A 27,631-nucleotide genomic window follows, 5' to 3' on the forward strand; every position below is an offset into this window, starting at 1 on the left:
AAAGCTGCTGGAAACTGGAGAAATAAATATTTGTTATTATAAAAAGCTTTTAATTATAAATTCTGTTTTGCATGCAGCAATTAAAAAAATATATTTCATACCCAGGGAGGTGACAACTAGTGAATCAGTTCCAAAGCTCCAGTCTACTTGCATCCATTTGTATATTAACCCAGAGAGATGAACACAATGTGGCTCAAGAAAAACATCTTCTCAACTATGACATCAAAACATTATAGAGCAGAAAATGATGCTGAGTTTGGTTTGACAGACTAACGAGTTATGAATCAACTCAGTCAGGTTTCTGGATTCAGTCTCTCAGTGAGTTCAGAGCTGTCTTCACTATCTGTAAGATCAGAAACAAACAGAGTTAAAGGTCAACTCATAGTCTGGAGAAATCAGAAACAGTTTGTTAGATCAGTAGAAACAGAATAAAATCAGTTTTACTTACCAGGTGGAGCCTTTTGGTCTGAAATGAAAAGTAAAGACAGATCATTTCAGTTCCAGTTGTTAATGTCAGAATATCTTTCATCATCTTATCTCCAGTGAATATGATCCTCTTCTACTCACTCAACCTGAAGAATAAATCCACTCTGCTCTTCTGTTTAGTTCTCACTTTGTTTCTTTCTTCATCACTTCTCTCCCTCATCATCATAGTATAGTCATGTTCTCCTGACTTCTCCTGACTCTGAGACTTACTCAGCTTTTACTGCTGGATGCTTCAAATTGTAGGATTCAACTCAAAGACTAAATCAAAGTAGCTCACCTTGTTTCTTTTTAGGAACCATGAATCCAGCAGCTGCTGCAAAGATGACAACAAGAACAACCACTGCAGTGATGATGATGATGGTGATGATGGTGGTGGTGGTGGTCATGTTACTGGGCTTCTCTGTTGAACAAAGAGCAAAAGATACACTATTTAAATTATGACTGACTTTTTACAGGAGAAAAACTGAAATATCCAACAAACCACAGTCACTCTTACCTCTGTTGGTTCTGATCTGTTCTTCATCCAGTTTGGTGATGATGTCGTCCTCCACACCAGAGAGATGAAACACACAGTCGTACCTCCTCCAGTCTTCAGGTGAGACTGATGAAATGTCCAGGTCAACATTCATCTGGAAGGATCCATCATGGTTGGGGGGGATCTCTCCTTGTTCCACTCCTTCATTAATCTCCTCTCCATCTTTCCTCCAGAACATCATGGCTCTGTCAGGGTAGAAACCTGTAGCGTGGCAGCTGACTGGAGAGGAGGGAGTCTTCTGGAGGAGAGACACTGAAGGGAGGTCTGCAGAGAGATAGAGAATGTAAAAGAGGTGAGAGAGATGAGGAAAGTATTGGATAAACTGACCCTTTGACCTGAAGATGGTGCTAAATGAAAAGTCAGGGATTCAGTTCATCCTCTTTCAATGTGTGTACCACATTTAATGTACTACCATCATGTGTTGGTGCAGGTATTTGAGGTATCTGGCAGAAATAACAGCCAGAAAGAAGATCATGTATGACTGGTGAGATGCAATACACAATAAATACTGTGTTCACTAAACTACATGAGGTCACATGCAGTGGTGTAACCTTTCAGGCTGTGCTTCACTGTGGGACAAACAAGGTTTATAATGTCAGTAAATAAATGAATACACTGGATTCTCATAAAGTTGTAGAGAAAGTGAAACTAAATTTTGAGGTTGAAGCAGAACTGTGACACAGTTAAAAATAAAGTCAGTGAAAAGATGATGAAGGATAGAAATGTGATCTTGCCTGATGATGAAACATGAAACATGAAGAGAAGCAACAGAAATAAAGTTTTCATCTTGACTTTATTTTTGTAAAGATGTACGACTAAACCACCAGCTGGCTGAGCTGCTGAGAGCGTGGTTGACTGAAATGAAAGTAAAACTTCACTACCCCCTCCACTGCCTGAGCAAATGTCTTTGACTTGTTCTTAATCATCTTGCAGTCACACCAAGGAAGACTGAATAAAGAGTCTTGTTGAAGAAGCCTAAGGGGAACATCTTCCAGCTGCAGAAGCTCACCATGTCTCACCAGTCTTTGTTTGTTTTCTTTTGAATGAAATAAACCTTTATGTTGGCTGACAATAATGCTTTTTCTGTTTACCAGACAACAACTGTAAACTGATCACTGAGGTGAAACTCACTGTCAGAATATATTTTAATGTTGTGCTGTTCTTTTATATTAAAATAACCTGGAAACAAAGAGATAGTGATCAGCAACATGATGATGGAAAATGACTAAATTCCACTGAACCATTCAAAGAAATAAAACAATATAGAGAAATGGAAACAACTTGGAGAAGTCTAAAAAGCGTTTTTAAAAAAAGGTCAACTGGACTTGAAGAGTTTTCAAGTAGTTTTGTTGAAGATGAAAAACAAATCCATTCTGCTCTTCTGTTTAGTTCTCACTTTGTTTCTTTCTTCATCACTTCTCTCCCTCATCATCATAGTATAGTCATGTTCTCCTGACTTCTCCTGACTCTGAGACTTACTCAGCTTTTACTGCTGGATGCTATAAAACTATTTACACCATTAGGTTCAGAGAGAGTTTTTATCCACAAGCCATCAGGCTAATGAACAGCTAAATTGCCTCGCATACACACACATGCACAATTCCACTTAATTCTTTTTCTAGATGTTTATCTTATTTTGCCAGATATCTTTTTTTATTCTGTTATCATCTGTCAAAGAGTATTTGACAATTAAAAAAAAACACAACATAGTCACAAATATGGTAGATTTCTGTTAAAAAAAAAAATAGAAAAGAAAGAAAAGATGATGAAGAATGTGAATGAGATCTTACCGGTTGATGAAACACGACAGAAGAGAAGCAACAAAAGTAAAGTTTTCATCTTGTTCTGTTTCTATAAAGACTTTAGACCAAGTCACCAGCTGGTTGAACTGATATGAGTGTGTTTGACTGAAACCTGCTGACTGCATTTAGGTTGGTTGTGCCAACCAAAAAGTGGAAATAAAATCAAGTCAAAATGTTGGTTTCTCACAAGTTAACATGTGACAGATGATCTTTGAAATCCCACTTCCTCATCCATGCCGACCAGACAGAGAGAATATTACAAAGTAATCATCAAGACAACAGCTCAGATGATGTGTTTATTGTCAACATCAGGATATCCATACACATTCAATTTCAATCAATATGCTATGTGTCATCACTGGATGGTAATCTCATAATGTTCTTAGTTCTGCACAACAATAATGTTGCTCTTTAAAGTCTAATGTTAAACTGCATGAAAACAAAGAATCAAAAATAAAAAGGTCATAAAACTGGTCAGATAGTCTTCCACTGTAGCTGTATGATTCATGTTTATTTATTTTAGGGGAAAGCACCATGTACAACATTTAATGAGCATCTAGTGGTAAAATTATTTACTGCCACACTATCAATAATAAAATAAAAACAAGTTTTTACTTTTTTGGTATCATTATTGTTATTTCAAATGAAACACGTATTATACTTGTGTTATCATATGCAATGAAACAAAGACTGAGGTCTTCTGTTTGTAATGTCGCCATTACTCCAGATGTCACTCTGATTCTTATCATTTACAGTTAAGGCCTCCACAATAATTAAAGATATAAATTAAGCTTCATTTATTTATCAATTCATCTTTACCTCCGTTAAAAATACTGAATATGTCTTATTTATTTATTATTTATGTCTTTGATTGTGGAGCTGCATCTTCAGTAAAAGAGTTTAAACAGGTTATGGAAGCAGATCATTTAGATTTGTGGATGTGAAATATATCAAGAGTGATCAGCATCTGTCCACAATGTCTGAATGACAACAGTCTCATTTATTTTCAGACTAAATCTTCATCAAATGTCACATAATACTCTTTTAATGGTATGTAATAGTGGAACAGTTGTAAGCAGTGTTAAAATGACTCCTATGTAAAAAAAAAAAATAAATAAATAAATAAATCTATAGTCCTCCATCTCGTGTTCAGCCTGGATGTCTTCGTTTGATTCATGGTGAAAGCTGTGATTCAGTGTCCTTCCACTAGAGGGCGACAAAAACCATAAACTGATCACCGAGGTGAAACTCACTGTCAAAATATATTTTAATGTTGTGCTGTTCTTTTATACGCTGTGATTAAAATAACCTGGAGACAAAGAGATTGCGATCAACACAATGATGATGAAAAATAAACCATTAAAAGAAATACTAATGTAAAAATAGAAACAACTTGTATCTCGTTTAAGATAGGAGAAGGAGAATAAAGGCCAAAAACCAGGTCATGTTTCTGTTACGTCCACTCGGTAGCTCTAGGGGGAGTCGTTGATCTGCAATATTTCAGAGAGACTTTAATTTATTCACAAGACAAAACCAAACCAACCATGAAAAATCCTATAAGATACAAGGTTGTGGCTATTTAATAATATTTATTTTAAATTTGTAATAATGTCAGAGGCACGAGTCACAGGGATTCAGTGTTTGAACCACGTCTGCATCAGATGTGGAAGACGTTTAGAAACTACATCTAACTCAGAGAGAAGACAGAGTTTAACTTGATGTTGTTTTTATGATGAAAGCTGTGAAGCTGAGTGAAAAGGTTAGGGTACAAGTCACTGTACAACTCAGTGAGGTCCTGTGTCTGCGTGGGTTCTCTCCAGGTTCTCCAGCTTCCTCCCACCGTCCAAAGACATGATGGTTAGGTTCATTGGTGATTCTAAATTGGCTGTAGGTGTGAGTGTGAATGGTTGTCTGTCTCTCTGTGTTAGCTCTGCGATAGACTGGAGACCTGTACACCTGTATTTGTTGACCTGAGGTCACATACTCTGTGATTTCCCCGTGTTTTATCAACACTGTATCTACTGGAACTAACCAACAATTAACTGAACCAACTGGTTGAGGAGCATTTTTATGTGTCAGTGATTTCCTGCTCAATAATCAAACCACCATCACTACATACCTGGTTCCTCTAGACTTCATTTCACCTATTCACACCTGTCTCACTGGAGAAAACAACGTAGCTTCAATAATATAGTACTGGTCTGCAGGGACATGTATTTAAGGTCTACCTGTTATTCTAAATATATTCAAACACAGTGACATGAGAAAAACACTGAATCAATGTTTAAAACTAAGACATAATTCAGTCAATGAGTCATAAGAAATCTGAATATTTGCAAACAGTTTTTATGTCTTAAGTAACTCAGTGGTTGAAACAAACAGAAAATCTACAGAGAATCCACTGAGGGAATATTTCAGTGAGTGTTTCACTGTGAGAAAAACAACAAATACACTGCCAAAAAACAGTCACAACCTGGATTTAACTAAGCAAATAGGTAGGAGCCTCCTATTGGATAATTACTGCATGGATGATTATCTTTCAGCTGACAACAAGTTATTTAACCCCAACTGATGCAATGAGTAGCTTCTCATTTCTTAAACAACCATGTCTAAAGACACATCCTGTGGTCGTGGAAAAGATGTTAGTCTGTATGAGAAGGGTCAAATCATTGGCATGCATCAAGCAGAGAAAACATCTGAGGAGATTGAAGAAACTACTAAAACTGGGTTAAGAACTGTCCAACACATTATTAAAAACTGATTAATGGTGATCAGTGATCACTTAAACGTTTGGTGAAATCAAATGGAAGAAAAACACCAGTAGAACTCAGGGCTATGTTTAATAGTGAAAGTAAAAGCATTTCCACACGTACAATTTGAAGGGAACTCAAGGGATTGGGACTGAACAGCTGTGTAGCCTTAAGAAAACCACTAATCAGTGAGGCTAACTGGAAATAAAGGCTTCAATTTGCTAGGGAGCATAAAGATTGTACTCTGGAGCAATGGAAGAAGGTCATGCGGTCTGATGAGTCCAGATTTACCCTGTTCCAGAGTGATGGGGGCATCAGGGTAAGAAGAGGGGCAGATGAAGTGATGCACCCATCATGCCTAGTGTCTACTGTACAAGCCTGTGGGGGCAGTGCTATGATCTGGGGTTGCTGCAGTTGCCCAGGTCTAGGTTCAGCAACATTATGTGTCCAAAGAATGAGGTCAGCTGACTACCTGAATATACTGAATGACCAGGTTATTCCATCAATGGATCATATTCCAAGATGACAATGTCAGGATTCATGGGGTTCAGATTGTGAAAGAGTGGTTCAGGGAGCATGAGACATCATTTTCACACATGGATTGGCCACCACAGAGTCCAGACCTTAACCCCATTGAGAATCTTTGGGATGTGCTGGAGAAGGCTTTGTGCAGTAGTCAGACTCTCCCATCATCAATACAAGATCTTGGTGGAAAATGAATGAAACACTGGATGGAAATAAATCTGGTGACATTGCAGAAGCTTAGTGAAACAATGCCACAGAGAATGTGTGCTGTAATCAAAGCTAAAGGAGGTCCAACGAAATATTACTTTTTAATTGGTGGTGATTTTTTATTTGGCCAGGCAGAGTATATTAGGCTCACAGCCTGGTTTCCTTTGAGCTTACATCTACATTTACTATAATAATATCATGTACTTAATGGATGCATTGGATTCAAGTGTTTAGAACACAGTTAATCTGTAAATTAGATAAGAGAAAAGATAAGACTTTATTCATCCCCGTGGGGAAATTAGGGTGTTACAGCGGCAAGAAACAACAGTGTAAGATACAAATGTTACAAGATACAAAAAAACAATAGAATAGAATACAGCAGACAAATACGCTATGTACAAAAAATATTTACATATTGCATCAAAGAGATTCACAGTGTCTAGTCTGAGTTGAAACAACCAATTTGTGTGGATTGAGGAGTTAAAGTGTTAAGGAGGTTAAATATATATATATATATATATATATATATATATATATATATATATATGTTGACATTCATGAATATCATGAATAAAAACAACAATACTGTAGTGACTTCTGTGTGTGTGTCTTACTTTCTTGTTCGTGTGATTTCTGTGTTCACTAAAAGTGAAACAAATTGTTTTCTATCACTTCAACTCAAGAATAATCATCATTGAAACAACAGGGTGAAAACCATGAGAAACAAATGAATAGTAGTCTTCCTATATGAATTAGAAAAAAAAAGAGTTTCTAACATGGCCAATTTGATGTTAAATGTTGAAGGACATCTCTTCAACTTCTTAGCTTAGAGGTTTGTAGTATTTATGTTCAACACAACAAGCCCATAGCATTATATGTGACGCAAGATGGACAAGGAAAGCATTTGCTGCAGGAAGCAAAACCCGATTCAGCTCAGAGTCAGCTGTCAGGTCAACCTAAATCACAGTATGAACTAAAACCAGCTCAGATGATTGGTTCAGCATTTAAACATATTCATTAGGATCTTCATCCACATTAAAGTTCAATCAATACGCTGAGCTGCAAGAGAACAAGTAACTGCTGTGGGAGTTCAGGTGAGCTCAGATTTAAAGATCATCATCATAAGGTGTGGACTGTCCTTGATACCTACTAGAAAGCAGCTAATAAGTTTGTGTAGAGATTGAAAAAAATAAATGAAAACATGTATTTTGTGCTCAGGGAACTGACAACTAGTGAATCAGTTCCAAAGCTCCAGTCGACTTGCATACATTTGTATGTTAACCCAGAGAGATGAACACAATGTGGCTCAAGAAAAACATCTTCTCAACTATGACTTCAAAACATTATAGAGCAGAAAATGATGCTGAGTTTGGTTTGACAGACTAACGAGTTATGAATCAACTCAGTCAGGTTTCTGGATTCAGTCTCTCAGTGAGTTCAGAGCTGTCTCCACTATCTGTAAGGTCAGAAACAAACAGAGTTAAAGGTCAACTCATAGTCTGGAGAAATCATCAACAGTTTGTTAAATCAGTTGAAACAGAATAAAATCAGTTTCATTTACGAGATGAACTACGTTGGTCTGAAATGAAAAGTAAAGACAGATCATTTCAGTTCCATTTGTTAATGTCAGAATATCTTTCATCATCTTATCTCCAGTGAATATGATCCTCTTCTACTCACTCAACCTGAAGAATAAATCCACTCTGCTCTTCTGTTTAGTTCTCACTTTGTTTCTTTCTTCATCACTTCTCTCCCTCATCATCATAGTATAGTCATGTTCTCCTGACTTCTCCTGACTCTGAGACTTACTCAGCTTTTACTGCTGGATGCTTCAAATTGTAGGATTCAACTCAAATACTAAATCAAAGTAGCTCACCTTGTTTCTTTTTATGAACCATGAATCCAGCAGCTGCTGCAAAGATGACAACAAGAACAACCACTGTAGTGATGATAATGATGGTGGTGGTGGTCATGTTACTGGGCTTCTCTGTTGAACAAAGAACAAACTACAGATTAAGAACAGTCCAGATAAAGAAGGTTAGAACAGCGGTACATTCATCTATCGAGGCAATAAGACTAAAAATCATTCTTTAATGATTTGCTGACAATCTGGTTATGCTCACGAGAAATTCTAGAGTGAAAAATTTGAAATCAAATGAGACCTGCAAGACATGTAGTGATTGAAATAGCTTGTTACCGTTAATATAATTATGGCTTCACAATTTTAGTCACTACAGACAGGTAGGTGTCCAGAATAAGCAGGGACCTCATGTACGAAGGCTGCGTGCACACAAAAATGTTCCGTACGTACTTGTTCACAGAAAAGCTCAGATGTATCAAGAGTGAAATGACCGCGAACTTGTCCGTGCCTCAAGCCAACGCCGTGGCTGGCGTACGCTGGCTTCTATAGATGTTGATCCTTTAGCAACATTTAGAGGTGATGCTTTTCATAAATGTGAAAACAATTAATCCGACCGATCTGGACTGTCGACCCTGAGCCGAGCCATGCCAGCCGTGTGGGACGGAATTATGTCAGCCAGGTATATCATATTCCAATACAATGCATCTGAAGAGGCAGGGGCGTTTCTAGACTTTAAGGACAACCTGGGCTTAGCCCGGCTGGACCGTATGTAAATTTAAAGATTAACTGAGGATTTTTTTAATATATATACAGTACATAAAAGGTGTTATTATAGTAGGCAGTGTTTCCCACAGGATTTTATGAGACTGTGGTGGCAGGGTTTTATTTTTATCAAGAAAAGTTGGTGCACTGCACCTTTACAAAAATAGCGCTGTCTCTTTAAGAAAGACGGTAGTCTTGAGTTGTTGAAGTTGTGCGTGGCTGTGGATGTGTGCCGCTGAACTGTGGGCATGTTGCAAATATAAAGTAAAAATAAAGATGAACGTTTGTCTTGCTGTTTGTTTTGGAGTTGCAACAGATAAATGTTTTAAACTACTGTCGCCGAGTGGACGCGACCGGGGCAGGGTGCAAAACCACCGTATTCTGTCGGGGGAGCGACTACCACAACAACAAAGTCCACGGGGGATTTTTTATAAAAAATATACACTTTTATTACAAATTTAAAATAATATACTCCTAAAAGTCCTTTTCTAAAAAGAGTCCACAATGTAGAGTTACTCCGGACGTGGCGAGCTCCTGGGCAGCAGGCCTCACTATCCACGATTGGCTGAAGATCACTTTGTAGGAGACACAGAAGAAAACACCAGGTGACCGTCAGAATGTTCAGCCTAATCAGTCTTCAGTTATTTGGTTCTTTTTTCTTTTAGGAAACAGAAGTCAGTGTTGATGGGATAAAATCAATTAATCTCAAAAGTAATCAAACAAAGGCCAACACAGGGCAAGTCAAAAATAAACAAACAATCCACACAATTTGGAAGAAATTAATAGCACGGCAAATCAAACAAAAATCCCATCCAACGACTGACGTCTGTCCTATAATGACTGATAATAATGCTGGAGATGTTCCTTATGTTCAAATAGCGAAATGAGAAGGGTACTTAGCTGGAGGAAGGGTGGAACGCGTCCCCACCCTTCCACTGTCTCCCAAAGCTTCCCCCTCTCGCACCGTGCGTCTACTGGGTCGGTCCGGCGCATCGACGGCGTCCTCTCTCTTGTACCGCAGCGGCTTCCGTCGTCTTATGGCCGTTTCCCGTGTTCCTCGGCAGACTCGCTCCTCACCCGTCGTGGTGACCAACGGCTGTACTCGTATTCTCCCCGTGTCACCTGCCCGCGTCAGCTCAGCCGCTCCGTCCTGCTCTGTCTCTGCTTCCTGAATGAGAAGAAAAAGCACCTACGACCCTCCCCCTAGTGCTGCCTAATTACACACGTGCAGGTGATCAGATAATCACCTCCACAGGTCGGCAGACCCACACACACCCACACACAGTCACCCCGTGACACTCCCCCAAACCAAAAGGTTCTAGTCCCGAGAACCATTCGGCTATGCATTCATCATCTATACCTAAGAGGGGGGTTACCCAGATTGGACCTCTGGGAACGTCTTGGTACCGGCCCGGGTTCTGCCTCCTCTGCTGCTTCACCTCGACCTGTCTGGAACATCAGCCCCCAGTTTAACAAAGGGGCCCGAATTGCTCCTGGGCTGGCAGGTTGAGACGGCTCTGTTGCGGGGTACAGTAGGCAGGGGCGGAGGTGGTTGCGATGGAGGGTGCGCTCCAGCCCGTCCTTTCCCTCTGGTCTGATCTTGTAGACTGGGAGGCTTGCATGATGACGTCCAACCACCACATAAATTTGCTTTTCCCACCGGTCACTCAACTTCCCCTTATTTCGTCTTCTGTGGTCCACTACTAGGACCCGTTCACCAGGTAGTAGTGGGGTGTCACGAGCAGTCTTATCATACAGTCTCTTATTTTTCTCCGCTGCCTGTTTGAGGTTCTCCGAGGCCTTGTTATAGGCATACGATAGCTGTTCTGCATGCTTCACCACCCACTCAGCAGTAGTCATCGTTGCCTGCACCCCTGGTGTACTGGTTATCATCTCGATGGGTAGCCTAGTATGACGGCCGAACATCAGGTATGTTGGTGCATACCCCGTAGAGCTATGAATACTGTTATTATAGGCATGAACTAGCCCAGGTAAGTATTCGGGCCACCTATTCTGCTTTTCCGCTTCAAGGGTGCCAAGCAAGTTTAACAGGGTCTGGTTGAATCGTTCACATCCCCCATTCCCCTGAGGATGGTAAGGGGTGGTGTGACTCTTACGACAGCCATAAATGTTACACAATTCTAAGATCACTTTGGACTCAAAATTTGGGCCTTGATCTGAGTGCAATGTTTCTGGACAGCCAAAGGGCTGTATGACATGGTTCCACAGGGCACGGGCAGTAGTGATGGCTGTTTGGTCAGATGTGGGAATAGCCCAGGCGTATTTAGTGAATAGGTCTGTTATAACTAGGATGTTCTGATAACGATCGGTGGGACGGCTCAGAGTTAGGAAATCCATAGAAACAATATTCAATGGTGCTTTAGGCACAATGGGTACTAATGGGGCCTTGACCTCTGGCTTAGCCTTTCGCAATACGCACCGTGGGCAAGTTTGAGTCCAAGAACTTACAGTCTCTTCCATACCAGACCAGTAGAATTTCCTTCGGAGAAGCGACATCGTCCTCTCCACGCCTTGGTGGCCCATTTCTGAGTGGTAAACGTCCCACAGGGCCTTTGTCTGGTCCGAAGGCACAACCACCTGCTGGAGAGTCTCATGAGTTAACGAGTCTTTTATATTACGGCATACCACTCCATCTCTCAGGCTCAGCCGCCTCCAATGGTTCAAAAGTCTCTTTACCGTTTCAGGGAGTGTGGCACGCTCAGCGCCTCTAGGTAACCAACCTCTATGAAGATACTCCCTCACTGTTCGGAGTGTGACATCCTTCCCTTGTAGCTCCTTCCAGCGACTCGGGTCCCACCCCCAACCTGGGGGCGCAGCCTCCGCTGGGGTTCCCGGAGCAGTCACTACACCAACCAGCAAGTACTCCTCTGGTACTGGTTCAGCTGGATCTTGTTCTGGGTGTGAGAGAGGCAGCCTAGACAGCACATCTGCATTAGTGTGGTCCCTCCCTGGTCTATACTTTAGGGTATAATCGAAGTTTGCCAATTGGGCAGCCCACCTCTGTTCGACAGCCCCCAGTTTTGCCGTTTGCAAGTGTACTAGTGGGTTGTTGTCAGTTATCACAGTCACTTTGGCCCCCCATAGATAGTCTTTGAACTTTTCCACAACAGCCCATTTCATTGCAAGAAATTCAAGCTTAAATGAACTGTAGTTGGAGTCGTTACGTTCTGCTGGGCGTAAGCTGCGGCTTGCATAAGCTATGACTTTTTCCTGCCCATTTTGTTCCTGTGCCAGAACTGCCCCCAAACCTTGATGGCTGGCATCAGTGTAAAGGGTGAAAGGAAGTGTGAAATCAGCATAAGCCAATATTGGGGCCCTAAGCAGTTCTTGTTTTAATAACTGGAAAGCTGTCTCACACTCATTAGTCCAGTTAATGGGCAAAGACCCACCCCTTTGTTTACGCCCTCTACCCACCAAAAGTTCATGAAGGGGTTTAGCGATCTTAGAAAAGTCTTTAATGAAGCGCCGGTAATAGCCTACAAACCCAAGAAAGGAGTGTACCTGCTTTGCTGTTGTTGGTGGGCTCCATTCTTGGACTGCCGTCACCTTCTCGGGGTCAGGTGAAACACCTTGTCCACTCACCACGTGCCCCAGGAACTTCACTTCCTTCTGAAAGAAGTGGCACTTTTCTGGTCTCAACTTGAGGCCATAACGTGCCAGGGACTGGAAAACTGCCTCCAGATTTTGAAGATGTGTTGTAAAATCAGGAGAAAAGATCACTACATCATCAAGATAAACCAAGGCAGATTCAGTTAGTTGGTTACCCAGACACCTTTGCATTAGTCTCTGGAATGTTGCTGGTGCATTACATAGCCCAAATGGCATCCGTTCGAACTGGAAGAGACCAAGTGGTGTTGTGAAGGCCGTCTTTTCCTTGTCTTTCTCTTCCAGTTCCACCTGCCAGTAGCCGCTTGCAAGATCTAATGTAGTGTACCATTCAGCTCCGGTCAGACTGGTAAGGGAGTCTTCGATGCGTGGGAGGGGAAATGCATCCTTGTGCGTCACACTATTAAGCTTTCGGTAATCTACGCAGAACCGCCAGGCACCACATTTTTTTTGTACTAGGACAATTGGTGCCGCCCAGGGGCTGCAGCTCTCCTTGATAACCCCTTTGTCCAACATACCTTGTAACAGGGTGTGCATCTCTTTGTAGAGGGTAGGGGGTAGGGGTCTGAACCTCTCTCGGATAGGGGCAGCATCACCTGTGGGAATATGATGTTTAGCAATGTCAGTCCGGCCATAGTCTTCCTCATGAACAGAGAATACATGTTGCCATTTAGCCACGAGTTGGTGGAACTGATGTTGCTGTTCCTCGCTCAGGTGGTCACTCTGGGGTAGAGGAATGGTCAGCTTGTCAGCCTCCTGGCCAACCTGGACAGCCCCCACCTCTACCACCCCGGGACTCACTTCCATGAGGGAGACGTCAGTACTCCCTCTCACACTTAGTGGATCAACCACAGAAACTGTGGCCAACTTTTGGAGTCTGTACAAGGAGACTGGATAGGGGTTAACGTTACGCACCCTCACAGGGACCCTTCCCCCTTTCACTGTTACCAAGGCCCTTGATACCTCAACTCCGATGTCCCCCCCAAAAGGCTCCACTAGGGCACAAGGATTCTTGAGCTGTGATGGGGCTGACACTCTGGCCCACAGGAGGGCCTCACTCTGGGCTGGAACAGTCACTGCATAGCGGCAGGCCACCCGGGCGGTGCCCTCCCACTGTTCCTTCGTCACTGTCGCTTGGACCCTTCGACAATCTGTGAACACATTGTCCCACTCTTTCCCAAAATTCTGTAACTGGGGATTGCACAGTCTGCCTGGGTTCTGGAAAAGTTGTTCCCAACAGCCCAAGATTACATTCATCCCCATAAGGGCTTTATGTCCTTTCAGACAGTCATCTTTCACAATTACAATCCCACGTGATGGCACTTTCACCCCCCCAACAATAAAATCTGCAACCATATATCCAACATAAGGAATTTCAAGTCCGTTAGCAGCCCGTAAGGTTAACCATGGAAGATCTCCATTATTGGTCTGTTTACCCCTAAAGAGTTCTTTGCAAAGGTTTTCACTGAATAAGGTGACCTGAGAGCCTGTGTCTACCAAGCATTTAACATCTATGTTGTCTACTTTGACCTCTGCTACAGGGCATGCTCTAGCAATGGTGGCTTCTGCAAGCTTGTGGATAGGGTCGCAGTTGGGGGGGCCGGCCACTTGACCCACAGTGGCCGGTCCAGCTAAAAACCCGACTGAGCCTCTCTATGGGGGCAGTGGCGCCTAATATGGCCTGGCTCCCCACACTGGTTACAAATGGGGCGGCCACGGGGATCCCACTTAAAATCCTGATTATTTGAGGAGGTTCTAAACTTCTGTCTTGGCCTACCAGGATCGTCTGAATAGGCCCGAGGCCGAGCTGTGGGTAAAGGAGGACACGGGGGACCATTAATCTCCGCTCGCAACTCGTTTACAAGTACTTTTGCTGTTTCTGCCAATTGTTCTTTAACCTCTTTAAGTACTTCTCTACGAAATTCTTGTTTCCAGTCAGCAACACCATTTTGGGGAGAGGGGTTAGGCCTATTTATGGCTAAGCACGAAGGTGCTGCTGACCAGTTATCCTCCTGTTCTTCCTCTAAAGCAAGCGCTTCTAACTTTACCTCATCAAATGACAGGGCTCGCTGTTTCCTTACTTGACGCCTCAGCTCTTGCTTTATTGGCCCTTCTCGTAGTCCCATAATGAACTGGTCACGCAGAAGTATGTCACTGTGTTCCAGGCCTGTAGCATCTTTGCGCTTCAACCTCAGAAACAATTCCCTGAGGCGAAGGGAAAAGGATCTAAGGGACTGGTTGGGTTCCTGTCTGCAATTAAAAAATTGGGCTCTTAAGACAGATACATGAGTGGAGTCTCCATACAGTGCAGACAATACAGCAAAGATTTTCCGTGGAGTATCTCTACCTGTTTTCTCTAATGTCATGATTTCTCTTTTTGCCTCCCCATCTAAGAACCCCATTACCAAGTCGGCCTTTTGAGCGTCACTGATTGGCTGGAAGCTTAGCATTGTCTCCATTTGTGCCTGCCAATCTCCCAATTTTACTTCTGAGCCCAACCCACCAAACCTCTGTACCCAGGACATTCCCATCATAAAAGGCATCATTGTAGCTGGCTGATTAATAGCTTGTCCTGTGGCTGCCTGTCCCTCCCCGGGCATGTTGTAAGGTGTAGTCGCTCAAACCCCACAAAATCCTGCCGACAACGCCAAAATGTCGCCGAGTGGACGCGACCGGGGCAGGGTGCAAAACCACCGTATTCTGTCGGGGGAGCGACTACCACAACAACAAAGTCCACGGGGGATTTTTTATAAAAAATATACACTTTTATTACAAATTTAAAATAATATACTCCTAAAAGTCCTTTTCTAAAAAGAGTCCACAATGTAGAGTTACTCCGGACGTGGCGAGCTCCTGGGCAGCAGGCCTCACTATCCACGATTGGCTGAAGATCACTTTGTAGGAGACACAGAAGAAAACACCAGGTGACCGTCAGAATGTTCAGCCTAATCAGTCTTCAGTTATTTGGTTCTTTTTTCTTTTAGGAAACAGAAGTCAGTGTTGATGGGATAAAATCAATTAATCTCAAAAGTAATCAAACAAAGGCCAACACAGGGCAAGTCAAAAATAAACAAACAATCCACACAATTTGGAAGAAATTAATAGCACGGCAAATCAAACAAAAATCCCATCCAACGACTGACGTCTGTCCTATAATGACTGATAATAATGCTGGAGATGTTCCTTATGTTCAAATAGCGAAATGAGAAGGGTACTTAGCTGGAGGAAGGGTGGAACGCGTCCCCACCCTTCCACTGTCTCCCAAAGCTTCCCCCTCTCGCACCGTGCGTCTACTGGGTCGGTCCGGCGCATCGACGGCGTCCTCTCTCTTGTACCGCAGCGGCTTCCGTCGTCTTATGGCCGTTTCCCGTGTTCCTCGGCAGACTCGCTCCTCACCCGTCGTGGTGACCAACGGCTGTACTCGTATTCTCCCCGTGTCACCTGCCCGCGTCAGCTCAGCCGCTCCGTCCTGCTCTGTCTCTGCTTCCTGAATGAGAAGAAAAAGCACCTACGACCCTCCCCCTAGTGCTGCCTAATTACACACGTGCAGGTGATCAGATAATCACCTCCACAGGTCGGCAGACCCACACACACCCACACACAGTCACCCCGTGACACTACCATCTAAAAAAAAAAAAAAATCGGCGGCACGCGATCTACCCGCACTACCTTCGCGATCTACCGGTCGATCGCGATGGACGTAATGAGCACCCCTGCATAGATCATCTCCTCGTTTCTCTTCTCAAAAAATTCTCAAATTCTCTTCAAACGCCGTCCTGCTGTCATCAGATGTATGACTGGATAGCACCAGGTGCAGCCATCATCATCATCATCATCATCATTATTTATTTATTTATTTATTTTTTTTTATGATTTTTTTTTTTTTTTTTTTATGGTCAAATGAGCGGGCCGCCACAGTCTCGTTAATTAATGGGAAACACTGGTAGACAACAGGACAGGCTACATTAGACTGCCCAAATTATTTATTATTGAATTACTAGGTCCATACACGTTTAAGTGTGAGGTTGCATGTAATGTATCATTAAGCAAATGTTCTGCCATGTCTCGTCTGCTTTCTCAACGTAGCCTACTGCAACCGAAGACGCTGAACTACCAAGTGACTAGTTGACAGCAGTAACGTTACTTGAGAGCACAGATCCACTGATCTCAGACCAGACCACGAAGCGCCTCTGCCCTCTCCACCCACCCCCAGCCCAGCCCAGCCCCGCCCGGCCCGTTCTGCTTCTCCTTGTCAGTTTAGTGTTCGGGATTCCTTGTTCTAACAGGCTACGAGGGATAGAACGCACAACGAAAAAAAAAGTTAAATAACAATTTTGGCTACCCGGGCTGAGCTCAATTTTCCCCGGGCTGAAGCCCCGGTAAAATCGGCTGGTGACGCCCCTGTGAAGAGGTCAACATTTGCGAATGTGCAGGTTTTCCAAATGTAGTCAGAGCTTCGTCACACGATGAATTTGTCAACAGGAAACATTTTCATTCGACCAATGTACAGATCATCTGTGATGCACTAATGCAATTAACCAACATTTTGGCGGGTGGAGGACAGCTGCCATTTTTGCACACCTCCACTCCAGTGAGTAGCTATAGCGTCTCCAGTTCGCTTTCTGTGAAGTTCTTCTTTTCTCCCGTCTTACTCATTCTCAGGTTTTCATTTTCTGATCATGCAGAGAGGGGAATCTCAGGTGCAGGGTCAATTTAAATATAATTTGCATATCTAAAGGGGGTGTGGGCAGGGAAGGGTCGGGTACAACATGTGCGCTCAATTCCACGTTGATTGGGATGTAGGAAGAAAATGTGCCACTGCTTCTGGATCTGAGCGCGCTCCACGTTTCAGTAAGTAATCTATGCAACCTTTGTACATGAGGCCCCAGGACAGGAGGCGGACGACTTATAAATATAAAAGTTAATTACAAAATAGAATCCAAAGTAAAAAAAGAAAGACCATATGTGAACCTGTAGCTACACAGTGACAATTTTGCAACACTGCAATTTGTTGTGCGAGGCACATGGTTTCATTAAAATAGGAGAACTCTAAGAAAGGGCATATAGAATCAACCAATACATTTAGGACCAATACACTCAAGGAGGATAAAATGTCACGACAAATGGTAAACACATACACACAATGTTGTTGTGGAAAAAGCTATACTATGAAAACACAAACAAAGAGGTCACGAAATGTTAGGCCTACAGCTCCCCCACAAACCAGTTATCATTCTTGAATTGCACAATACCCACTAAATATATTGCAAAAAAATAAATATCAAAAGAAAAGAAAAAAACAGGAAAACCAAATATTAGAAACAAAAAGGACCAAAATTAAAACAAACTGTTGTGAAGGGAAAAAACAGTGACAGACTCTGAATCCGCACACAGTCCTTCAGGTATTTTTAACTATCACCCAGACCAGCAGTTTGTTATGATGTCACATTTTAACTAGCACCCAGACCATGTCGCCAATGACACCCAACTCAAGGTCCACATGCAGATGGGTGGAGGGTACACAACAGCTGGTTTGCATCCCACACTGGTAGCGAGAGAGAGAGAGTGCTGCTTCCATTCTACCACTATATAGGCTATATGACATCCATCAAACCACATTAATTTCCTCTTACCCCAGTTGGTTCTGATCTGTTCTTCATCCAGTTTGGTGATGATGTCGTCCTTCACACCAGAGAGATGAAACACACAGTCGTACCTCCTCCAGTCTTCAGGTGAGACTGATGAAATGTTCAGGTCAACATTCATCTGGAAGGATCCATCATGGTTGGGGAGGATCTCTCCATGTTCCACTCCTTCATGAATCTCCTCTCCATCTTTCCTCCAGAACATCATGGCTCTGTCAGGGTAGAAACCTGTAGCGTGGCAGCTGACTGGAGAGGAGGGAGTCTTCTGGAGGAGAGACACTGAGGGGAGGTCTGGAGAGAAAGAGAGAGGATCAGCTACTAATGAAGATAGTTTTTGACCATGTCACACTAAAACAGCTAAAAATATTCTCTGTGTTAAAATGTTCCAGAGTCTGTTGCAGTCATTAAACCATTGAAACACAGTCTCTTTTTGTCCATGAGAAGGACAACCACTGGACACCATCAGGTTAATAACAGAAATAAAAGCTTTCACTGCTACAGCTCCATGTAAAATCCTCTGTTGTCAGTCAGCAGTTATTTTCTGTGAAGGTGGTTCATGAAGAACCTGGTGTTCTCATCTCCTGCCTCTGTCCAGTTTCCTCCTCCACTCTGTGTCCTCTCGTCCAGACAGTTTACATTTATTTAGTGTTTAGTAACCTGTGAATTTCAGGTGGAATCAACAACATTTTGTAATGATTCTACGTACCTGTTCTCAACAGAGAGCTCTTCCCATAGTGTAAATACATCTTCAACCACTCAGGACAAGTCTGAGTGTAGAACTGCTCAATGGATTTTATTCTAGCTGTCTCTGAATCCCATTTCAGTTTGGTGGAGACGGCCTGAGGTTTTGGAGTGATCCATGTCAATGTCTTCATATCTAGAGCAAGGAAGTCTTCTCCATCATAACCATACTGTACAAAACCAGTAACCTCTCCAGTCTTTTCATCCCAATCACAGCCTTGCATGAGCTGTAAGATGTGAACACCTATAAGGTACAGACAACAGAGATATAATATATAATGAACAATGATGTACAAATAAAGAAGAGGATTTTAAAATCACACACTACATGGATCTGTCTCCCTCAGAGTTTATAATCAAACAACCATTTACATGCTGACCATCAGACATGTGCTGGAGTATAGGCTACATGTGTCCAGGCAACTGGTTCACATCTGAACTCAGAGATCCTTATTGTCATGTAGGCTACTGATCATAGTCATGGGAATGTCCTACACTTGTTTTTAACTTAGTCTCTTTTGCTCTAGTGCATATTAACGAAAACAAGAACAGATACTGATCCAGGATCAGACCAGGAGTCAGCTGACAGAGAGATCTGCAGACTATAAAAACACTGAGATGTAGAATGAAACCTTTATGGTTCTATTTAATTCATTAAAGAATAATAAATATATTTATTGTTTTATACATGAATAAGGTTGATAATTTCTATTCTGATCCATCCATTTTACATCTAACACCTGAACTCTGTGGCTATGATCATGAGTCAGTTTAGTTTATGTTCTATGATCTATAATAATCTGAGGTCAGGTACCCTCATACAACACACAACATACTGTACCTTCAGTTTGGTTGAAGAGCTGCTTCAGACTGGACATGGTGGTTCTGAAGAAGTTAGGATAGCCCACAAAACACTGGTGAGTGTACAGCTCTAACTGTTGAGGATCATTTTCAAAGACTTCTTTCTCCCAGTTCACCTTTGGTTCAAATGTCTTGTTGATGCTGTCACAGTATCCAATCTGGACATCATCAACTGTTGCAATAGCCACAAGTTCAGGAAGGTTTGAGACTCCAGAGAATCCAGTGATCAAATATTTCAGTGAGTGTTTCACTGTGGAACAAATGACATTTATTTATTTTGTGAGTGAAACATAAATAGACTTATGGTCACAAATATGGTAGATTTCTGTTAAAAGAAAACTAGAAAAGGAAGAAAAGATGATGAAGAATGTGAATGAGATCTTACCGGTTGATGAAACACGACAGAAGAGAAGCAACAAAAGTAAAGTTTTCATCTTGTTTTGTTTCTATAAAGACTTTAGACCAAGTCACCAGCTGGCTGAACTGATATTAGTGTGTTTGACTGAAACACATGCATTTGGCTGTCCCGAACAAAAGTAGAGATAGAATCAAGTCAAACAAGTTTTGTGTGACAGAGGATTAAAAAGCATCTTTGAAATTCCACTTTTTCATCCATGCAGACCTTAAAGAGAGAATATTACAAAGTAATCATCAAGGAAACTACTGCTGAGCTGCAGATATGTCTTTCATAAACTAATCACTATTCAGTGATTTCCATGGGTTCTTCTTAAAGTTATTCTCAGTATTCTGAGTTGTTGATGTGAGGAACTGCATCATGTTCAATGTGTATAATTGTGTGTGTTACCTGAGCTGGTGTGTTTTGGACTTTAGCAGCAGACAAGTAGAGACAGACAGCTTTAGATGAAGCAGCAGAGACACAGACACATGACAGGATGCAGAGACACATTTATATTTTCTGATTTGATTCATTGCCAAGACTGTAATTACTCATATATACTGTTGATTAGAGCTAAATAAAAGGCTGATAGTACTGCATGTGTTCAAAGGTAAAAATGTGTCAGCTGTCAGGTCAACCTTAATCACTGTATGAACTAAAAACAGCTCAGATGATGTGTTTATCTACCATATCATTTAGGATCTTCATCCACATTAAAGTTCAGTCAATACGCTGAGCTGCAAGAGAACAAGTAACTGCTGTGAGAGTTCAGGTGAGCTCAGAAAGAGGAGGAAAAGAACAGAGAGAGGAAATGTTGAAGGAGGGAGAAAGAATAACAAAGTATGACAGTCAACAACAAAGTCACTATCAGTGTCAATTTATTTATAAAGCACATTTAAAAGCAGCAACTGTTGATCAAAGTGGTGTTCGTAGTAGTCAAGACATGTAAAAAATACTCAACGTACAAAAAAGGTAAAAATATACAAGAATATTAGATTTAAACACAATAAAAAAGAGCTGCCCTCAAAATGAATTAAATACAAATGAATAACCATTAGTTTTAAAACCCTGAAAGAAACTGGTAGAAAACTAGACCAGTGAATTGATCTGTTTCTCCAGTTTGACATATGGGAGGAGGGAACTTATATATGAGCAGCCTCACAGGCACCGTCATGACCTCAGTTTCACTTTTGCTGAAATTTATGAAATTTAAGGCCATCTGATCTTTAATGTCCTTGAGACAGTCCAGGAGCGGTTTAGGGAGTTATAGTTGTTCTGTTTCAGGTAAAGTTGTGTATCATGTTTATAAAAATGGAATGAGACGGCGTACTTCCTGAGGATGTGGCCTAAGGGGAGCATGTACAGGGAAAATAAAATCGGCCCAAGAATAGATCCCTGGGGGACTCCACAAGGAATGGGTGCAGATGTAGAAACAGCGTCACTAAGGCTAACAGAGAAGATCATTAAAACACTTTTAAAAGAGACTTAAAACCAGAATGGAACACCTCTAGGAAACCATGTGAGACTAAAAATAATTGCAGCTGTAAGAGCAAAGCTATCTCCAACATCTTAAAAGGAAATAGGGGTTAGAAGTTGGTCCAATGTCTGAGAAGACCGGGGTGTCCAGGTTGGATTTTTTTAAATCAGTGGATGTAATACTGCATGTTTTAAATCCACCGACACCTAATCCTGTAAACAGTTTCTGAAGTTGAGACAATCAGACTGAAGGAGGTATTAAAACAGGATTAATAGTGTTAAAAAGAGGAATTCTCTGTTCTCCTGCACCCTCGTCTGACAGCTCTGAGTGTCATCATTCAGTCATGGTTCAATCTCAGTTACAGCTTGAGTTTAGGTATAAAAAATAAAATGTTATCACAAACTTGTAAACATACTCATGTGTAGAAGCTGCCACAGACTAGCACCTGATTAAAAGATTCAATGAGGTTTAAAAAGTCCTTAACGAACGACTTGGTAGTACAACGGACATGAATACTGTAGAAATGAAATGTGGTTTCATTGAGTTGGACCTGTTGTAGACATCAGAACCAAACTGCAGGTCATGTGACCTTCTGTGAAGACCAGTCTGTGTCTTCTCCTTAGCCTGCAGCCTCTCTGCCTCTGTTCCCGTCTCCTTGAGTGTCTTCTTTGTGTGCTTCATTGCTGGACTGGAGACACAGCAGTGCAGCAGGTGACGTGAAGTGCTCCGCTCTGCCATCCACTTCCTATGGTCAGTAAGATATCAGCCATCAGTGTCTACATTCACATGGACAATACTTGATCAGAGATTCCAGCTTTGATACATGTTAAATAAAATCATCTGATAAGATAACTGAGCTCACATGTCTCAAAGTTACTGCCTAGACCCTTTTTTTTTTTACATCTCCCACTGTGGAGATCTTGAACCTGCTGTTGTGTAACCTCTGCTTCCAACTTCCTGCATCCCTCTCTGCCATACATCACACAAGAGCGTCGGTTTCTGAAATGCTCTGACTCAGTCGACAAGACATCACAAGGTGACTTCTGTCAAAGTCGTTCAGATCCTTTCATTTGTCCATGTGTCCTGCTTCTAACGTCAACTTTGAGGACAAATATTCACTTGCTGTCTGATGTATCCTAAACACTGACAGATGGTATGATAACCAGATAATTAATGTTACTGGCTTCAAATGTGTAACAAACTACCTCCAAAAGGGGTCTGAGAGGAGATAACGCATGGTGGTTGTGTTCTCACCTGTATTTAATGCTGGCCTGTTGGATCACACTGGGATAGGATTCAACTGCATCGCGGCGCTGTCTCCACTATCTGTAAGGTCAGAAACAAACAGAGTTAAAGGTCAACTCATAGTCTGGAGAAATCATCAACAGTTTGTTAGATCAGTAGAAACAGAATAAAATCAGTTTTACTTACCAGGTGGAGCCTTTTGGTCTGAAATGAAAAGTAAAGACAGGTCATTTCAGTTCCAGTTGTTAATGTCAGAATATCTTTCATCATCTTATCTCCAGTGAATATGATCCTCTTCTACTCACTCAACCTGAAGAATAAATCCACTCTGCTCTTCTGTTTAGTTCTCACTTTGTTTCTTTCTTCATCACTTCTCTCCCTCATCATCATAGTATAGTCATGTTCTCCTGACTTCTCCTGACTCTGAGACTTACTCAGCTTTTACTGCTGGATGCTTCAAATTGTAGGATTCAACTCAAAGACTAAATCAAAGTAGCTCACCTTGTTTCTTTTTATAAACAAAGGCGACAACAAGAACAAACACTGCAGTGATGATGATGGTGATGATGGTGATGATGGTGGTGGTGGTCATGTTACTGGGCTTCTCTGTTGAACAAAGAACAAACTACAGATTAAGAACAGTCCAGATAAAGAAGGTTAGAACAGAGGTACATTCCACCTCATTTACTTTGCATCTGTATAAAATGAAACTCTTCTTCTAACATTTTCTGTGGCTCAAAGCCTCATTACAGTCTGGTTAGATAAATTACCAACTAACCTGCAGGACAAGGCCTGAAATATCCAACAAACCACAGTCACTCTTACCCCAGTTTGTTCTGATCTCTGTTTTATCCAGTTTGGTGATGATGTCGTCCTCCACACCAGAGAGATGAAACACACAGTCGTACCTCCTCCAGTCTTCAGGTGAGACTGATGAAATGTCCAGGTCAACATTCATCTGGAAGGATCCATCATGGTTGGGGAGGATCTCTCCTTGTTCCACTCCTTCATGAATCTCCTCTCCATCTTTCCTCCAGAACATCATGGCTCTGTCAGGGTAGAAACCTGTAGCGTGGCAGCTGACTGGAGAGGAGGGAGTCTTCTGGAGGAGAGACACTGAGGGGAGAGCTGGGGAGAGAGAGAGAGATGTGAGGAGGAAGGTGAAACAAAGATGAAGAAATCAATCAGGTAAATATAAAGAATCAGTTACATACATACTATATATTTTCTAACATAATAATGATAATAGCAGCATGTTAAAGTTTGCAGCTGATCATACTGGAACTGGAACTGACGCTGACATTGTGTGACTGTAATTTTATTAATATTTGGGTTTAGTAATTTGTTACCCACCACTAAATGAACTCAGTCAAAGAAGAAAGATCTTCCACTTTTATCTTTCACAGCAAACCAGTCAGTCAGTGTCAATATTCAGTCAACAACTTTCTATTTCTAACTTTCACTGTTTATCATAGTCCCAGCACTGACTTTAAGTCAGTCTTTATCTTCCACATAAAATAGTCAAAGACTATCTTGTCCATCAAACATCATCATGTGACTCTACCTATTCTCATCAGAGAGCTCTTCCAGCAAAACTACATCTTCAGGAACTCAGGACAAACATGAGTGAGGAACACCTCATTTTGTTTTATTCTATTTTTATCAGTATCCCATCTCTGTTTGGTGAAGTCAGCGTCTGGTTTCATAGCGGTCCATGTCCATGTCTTCAGATCCAGTTCAATGAAGTCTTCTCCATCATAACCAAACTTCATAACACCAGTAACCTCTCCAGTTCTTTCATCCCATTCACAGCCTTCAATAAGCTGTAAAATGTGAACACCTGAGAAACAGAGATAAATTAAAACAACATTGTTCATTTCATTGTTCATCCACTTTCCAAGATGTTTGTTGTCTTTGATTCAGACATCATTTAAATAATGAGTTATGTGGTTTAATGAACTATTGTATAATTATTCGCTGCATTAGCTGAATAATACATGTTTGAATTGTTGAAATGTATTTGCTGCAACTAAAATGAAATTTGATGAACTGAATCTTATGATTAAAATGAGTGAATTTACTTTTCAGTTTTACTAAAGAAGTTGTATTTCCACCCAAAGCTGCTGAATGGTGATTATTCATTGATTGTAGAGGAGAGTCCTTTGTATGATGTTGCCATCTAGTGGTTACTGGTGAGATTGCTACCTGACATGAACATGAAGAACCAAGTATTCAATATTATTACGTGTCAGGATTTAAATTGGTATATTGATATAATATCTGTTTGGTTATCATCTCATAAGACAGTTTGGTTTATATATAGTGTGATCAGCATACAGTAGGTACCTTCACTGTGGTTGAAGAGCTGCTTCAAAGTAAACATCGTAGCTCTGAAGAAGTTGGGTTTTTTCTCAGAACACTGTCTAGTGTACCAGGTCATTTGTTGAGTGTCATTTTCTAAGACTTTCTTCATCCAGTCCTGCTTTGGTTTTATTGTCTCTGTCTCTCTGTGGTCGCAGTAAACAGTCTGGATGTCATCCACCGATGCAGAAAACACAACCTCTGAGAGGTTTGGCAGCCCAGATGATCCAAAGCTGTAATATTTCAGTGAGTGTTTCACTGTGGAACAAACAACGTTAACACAATGACAATCAATAAAAGACCTGCAACAACTGGAACAACCACGGACGTAATTTGGGGGGGCAAAGGGGACATGTCCCCTGCACTTTTTACCGTCCTAAAACAATGTTACTATAGTAACCAGAGACAGGTCAAGCACTAGGACCAAGCGGAAAACGGCCGCTCAAGCTGAAGCCTGTTTCCCTTAGTTTAGCCCCGCCCACAAGCTCCTCCATTGGCTCTGCCGTCTCTTGTGTGATTGGCCGTCCCCGCTGTCACTCCACCTTGCTGTCACACCTGTCTGCTAGTCTTTGGTCAGGAGTCCTTGTTAACCTGCTACTGTAAATTGTTCCTTTGTTCTGCCTGGGTCACGTCAGCTACAAGGATTGTAATATCAGAGGTTTCATTTACGTTAACCTTTGAATCGGTGTCCATGTGCGTGACGACATTTTGTTCAATTTCTCTCCACCTGTGATGCCAGGTTGACCTGCCCACCGCTGGGTGGTGCTTTGTAAATGGACTCTGTTTACCATATAATCCATAAATACGTGTAACATTGGTGGAACTGAGTTGGAGTGAAGTTGACTAACAAGGTGAAACACAGAATTGGGTGATAATGTTTTGCTACATTCTTTACAACCAGTCAAACCAAAAAAAGGGCACATTAAACTTACATGTTTGTAAATATTGTGTATAGATTTTTGTTCTTTTTTATTGTTGATTTATTTTTAGCTTTTTTTATATTTATGTGTAGTGTTAAATGCCTGTACATTGCTGTGCTGTACACAGTGAACTGAAAGATTAGTTTTATTAAAAATACTCCCCCTCAACAATGAATATAATCTTACCTAGTGCTGACGCGTGAGTAGAAAGAAGCATCAAAAGTAACGTTTTCATTTTACTTGAATTTAATTGTAATTAAATGAATGAAATGAACTAAGTAAATTCATAAATCGCGCTTCTTTTCTCTGTCAGTGCTCATAGGTTCAAACAAATATCCAGTCAGTGGTTTCATTTTCTCTGAACGCTCACAGATTCATATATTCCCTCCAGTCGTTTCATTCGCTGTCTGTCTGAGCGTCATAGTGTCACGTGGGTACGGTGGCCGAGAGAGCTCAACGCACTGCGACTTCAGAAAACATAAACAAACCCATGGTGCTAGCAGCAGGCTAACGTGGTGTCCTCGTTACTTTCTCCTGGTATGATGCTACTAGTACTTGAGGTCAGTTAACCTAAACTATACCACTATATATGATGATGTTTGATTGACATTATACTACAATAATTACTTTAACGCTTTAGATTAAAAACGGTATTGTCGTAACTGTGTTCAGTTTAAAGTGTTGCAGAGCTTTGTCTGGAGTTCTCTACAGCAGCATAACATTTATTACATGTCTACAAATACCTTAGTTAATCTTTACTCTAGTAGAGCAGAGTAGTTGATCTGGATCACTTGATTTTATTCAGTAGTTCTTAATAAGCTTTGTTACATGTGATGGTTGTTATTTATAGTTAATACTATAAACTAGTTATTGATACTGGTTTATTTCTATATGTATAACTGCTCCTATTAAAGATACTACAGTAAATAGAGCACATATTTATGATGTTGACTCTGAATCTGCAGAGGAATTAAACTGCTGTCAGCTACGTTAACTCTTTATTATTTCTGATGTGAATGAAGGTTGTATTTATATTTATTACTAGATGATTCAGTGTGTCTGATGTTTGACTGGAGTGAACGTTGATGGAAAAGCTTTCTCCTCTTCTTTTCCTACTCCCTGTGAGGAAGGGCAGCTCTGAACATCCTCCTCATCCTCTGAGGTGGCAGTGACATGTGAGAGGTCAGTGACATCAAGCTGGTCATCATGATGAAGGAGGACATGCACCCACTTCCACCTCTGCTCTTCCTCATTCCTATAACCCCAGCCTTAAGCCACTGAGACTGCTACAAACCTTGTTTGACTACACGTTTACTTTTATATTTTCTAGTCTGAAATACAGTCACCACTTTGTGTTTAATGTCTTGTATTTAAGTTCTGATACAGTCAAACGTTATAGGTCTATTTGTATTTACACTCCTTAGGTGTT

At 41.4% G+C, this 27,631-nt stretch overlaps 2 protein-coding genes across 2 annotated transcripts; both read right to left on the minus strand.

Annotated features, from left to right (window-relative positions):
- Positions 1–109: 109 nt before the first annotated feature.
- LOC311501348 (major histocompatibility complex class I-related gene protein-like) lies at positions 110–20,236 on the minus strand (the record flags this gene model as incomplete). Its single annotated transcript, XM_084563111.1, has 7 exons — positions 110–343; positions 449–466; positions 8,182–8,292; positions 18,189–18,491; positions 18,907–19,185; positions 19,783–20,052; positions 20,188–20,236. 7 exons carry the CDS (start codon positions 20,234–20,236, stop codon positions 294–296), a joined length of 1,080 nt encoding a protein of 359 aa, XP_084419237.1. The 3' UTR covers positions 110–293.
- Positions 20,237–22,940: 2,704 nt separating this feature from the next.
- LOC311500951 (uncharacterized protein) lies at positions 22,941–26,694 on the minus strand (the record flags this gene model as incomplete). Its single annotated transcript, XM_084562586.1, has 6 exons — positions 22,941–23,002; positions 23,108–23,125; positions 23,423–23,527; positions 23,747–24,049; positions 25,268–25,540; positions 26,691–26,694. The coding sequence occupies 6 exons, from the start codon at positions 26,692–26,694 to the stop codon at positions 22,956–22,958; spliced, it is 750 nt and encodes a 249-aa protein (XP_084418712.1). The 3' UTR covers positions 22,941–22,955.
- Positions 26,695–27,631: the final 937 nt, after the last annotated feature.

The sequence above is a fragment of the Chelon labrosus genome (genome assembly GCF_963514085.1).
Source record: "Chelon labrosus genome assembly, chromosome: 16".
Classification (NCBI taxonomy): domain Eukaryota; kingdom Metazoa; phylum Chordata; class Actinopteri; order Mugiliformes; family Mugilidae; genus Chelon; species Chelon labrosus.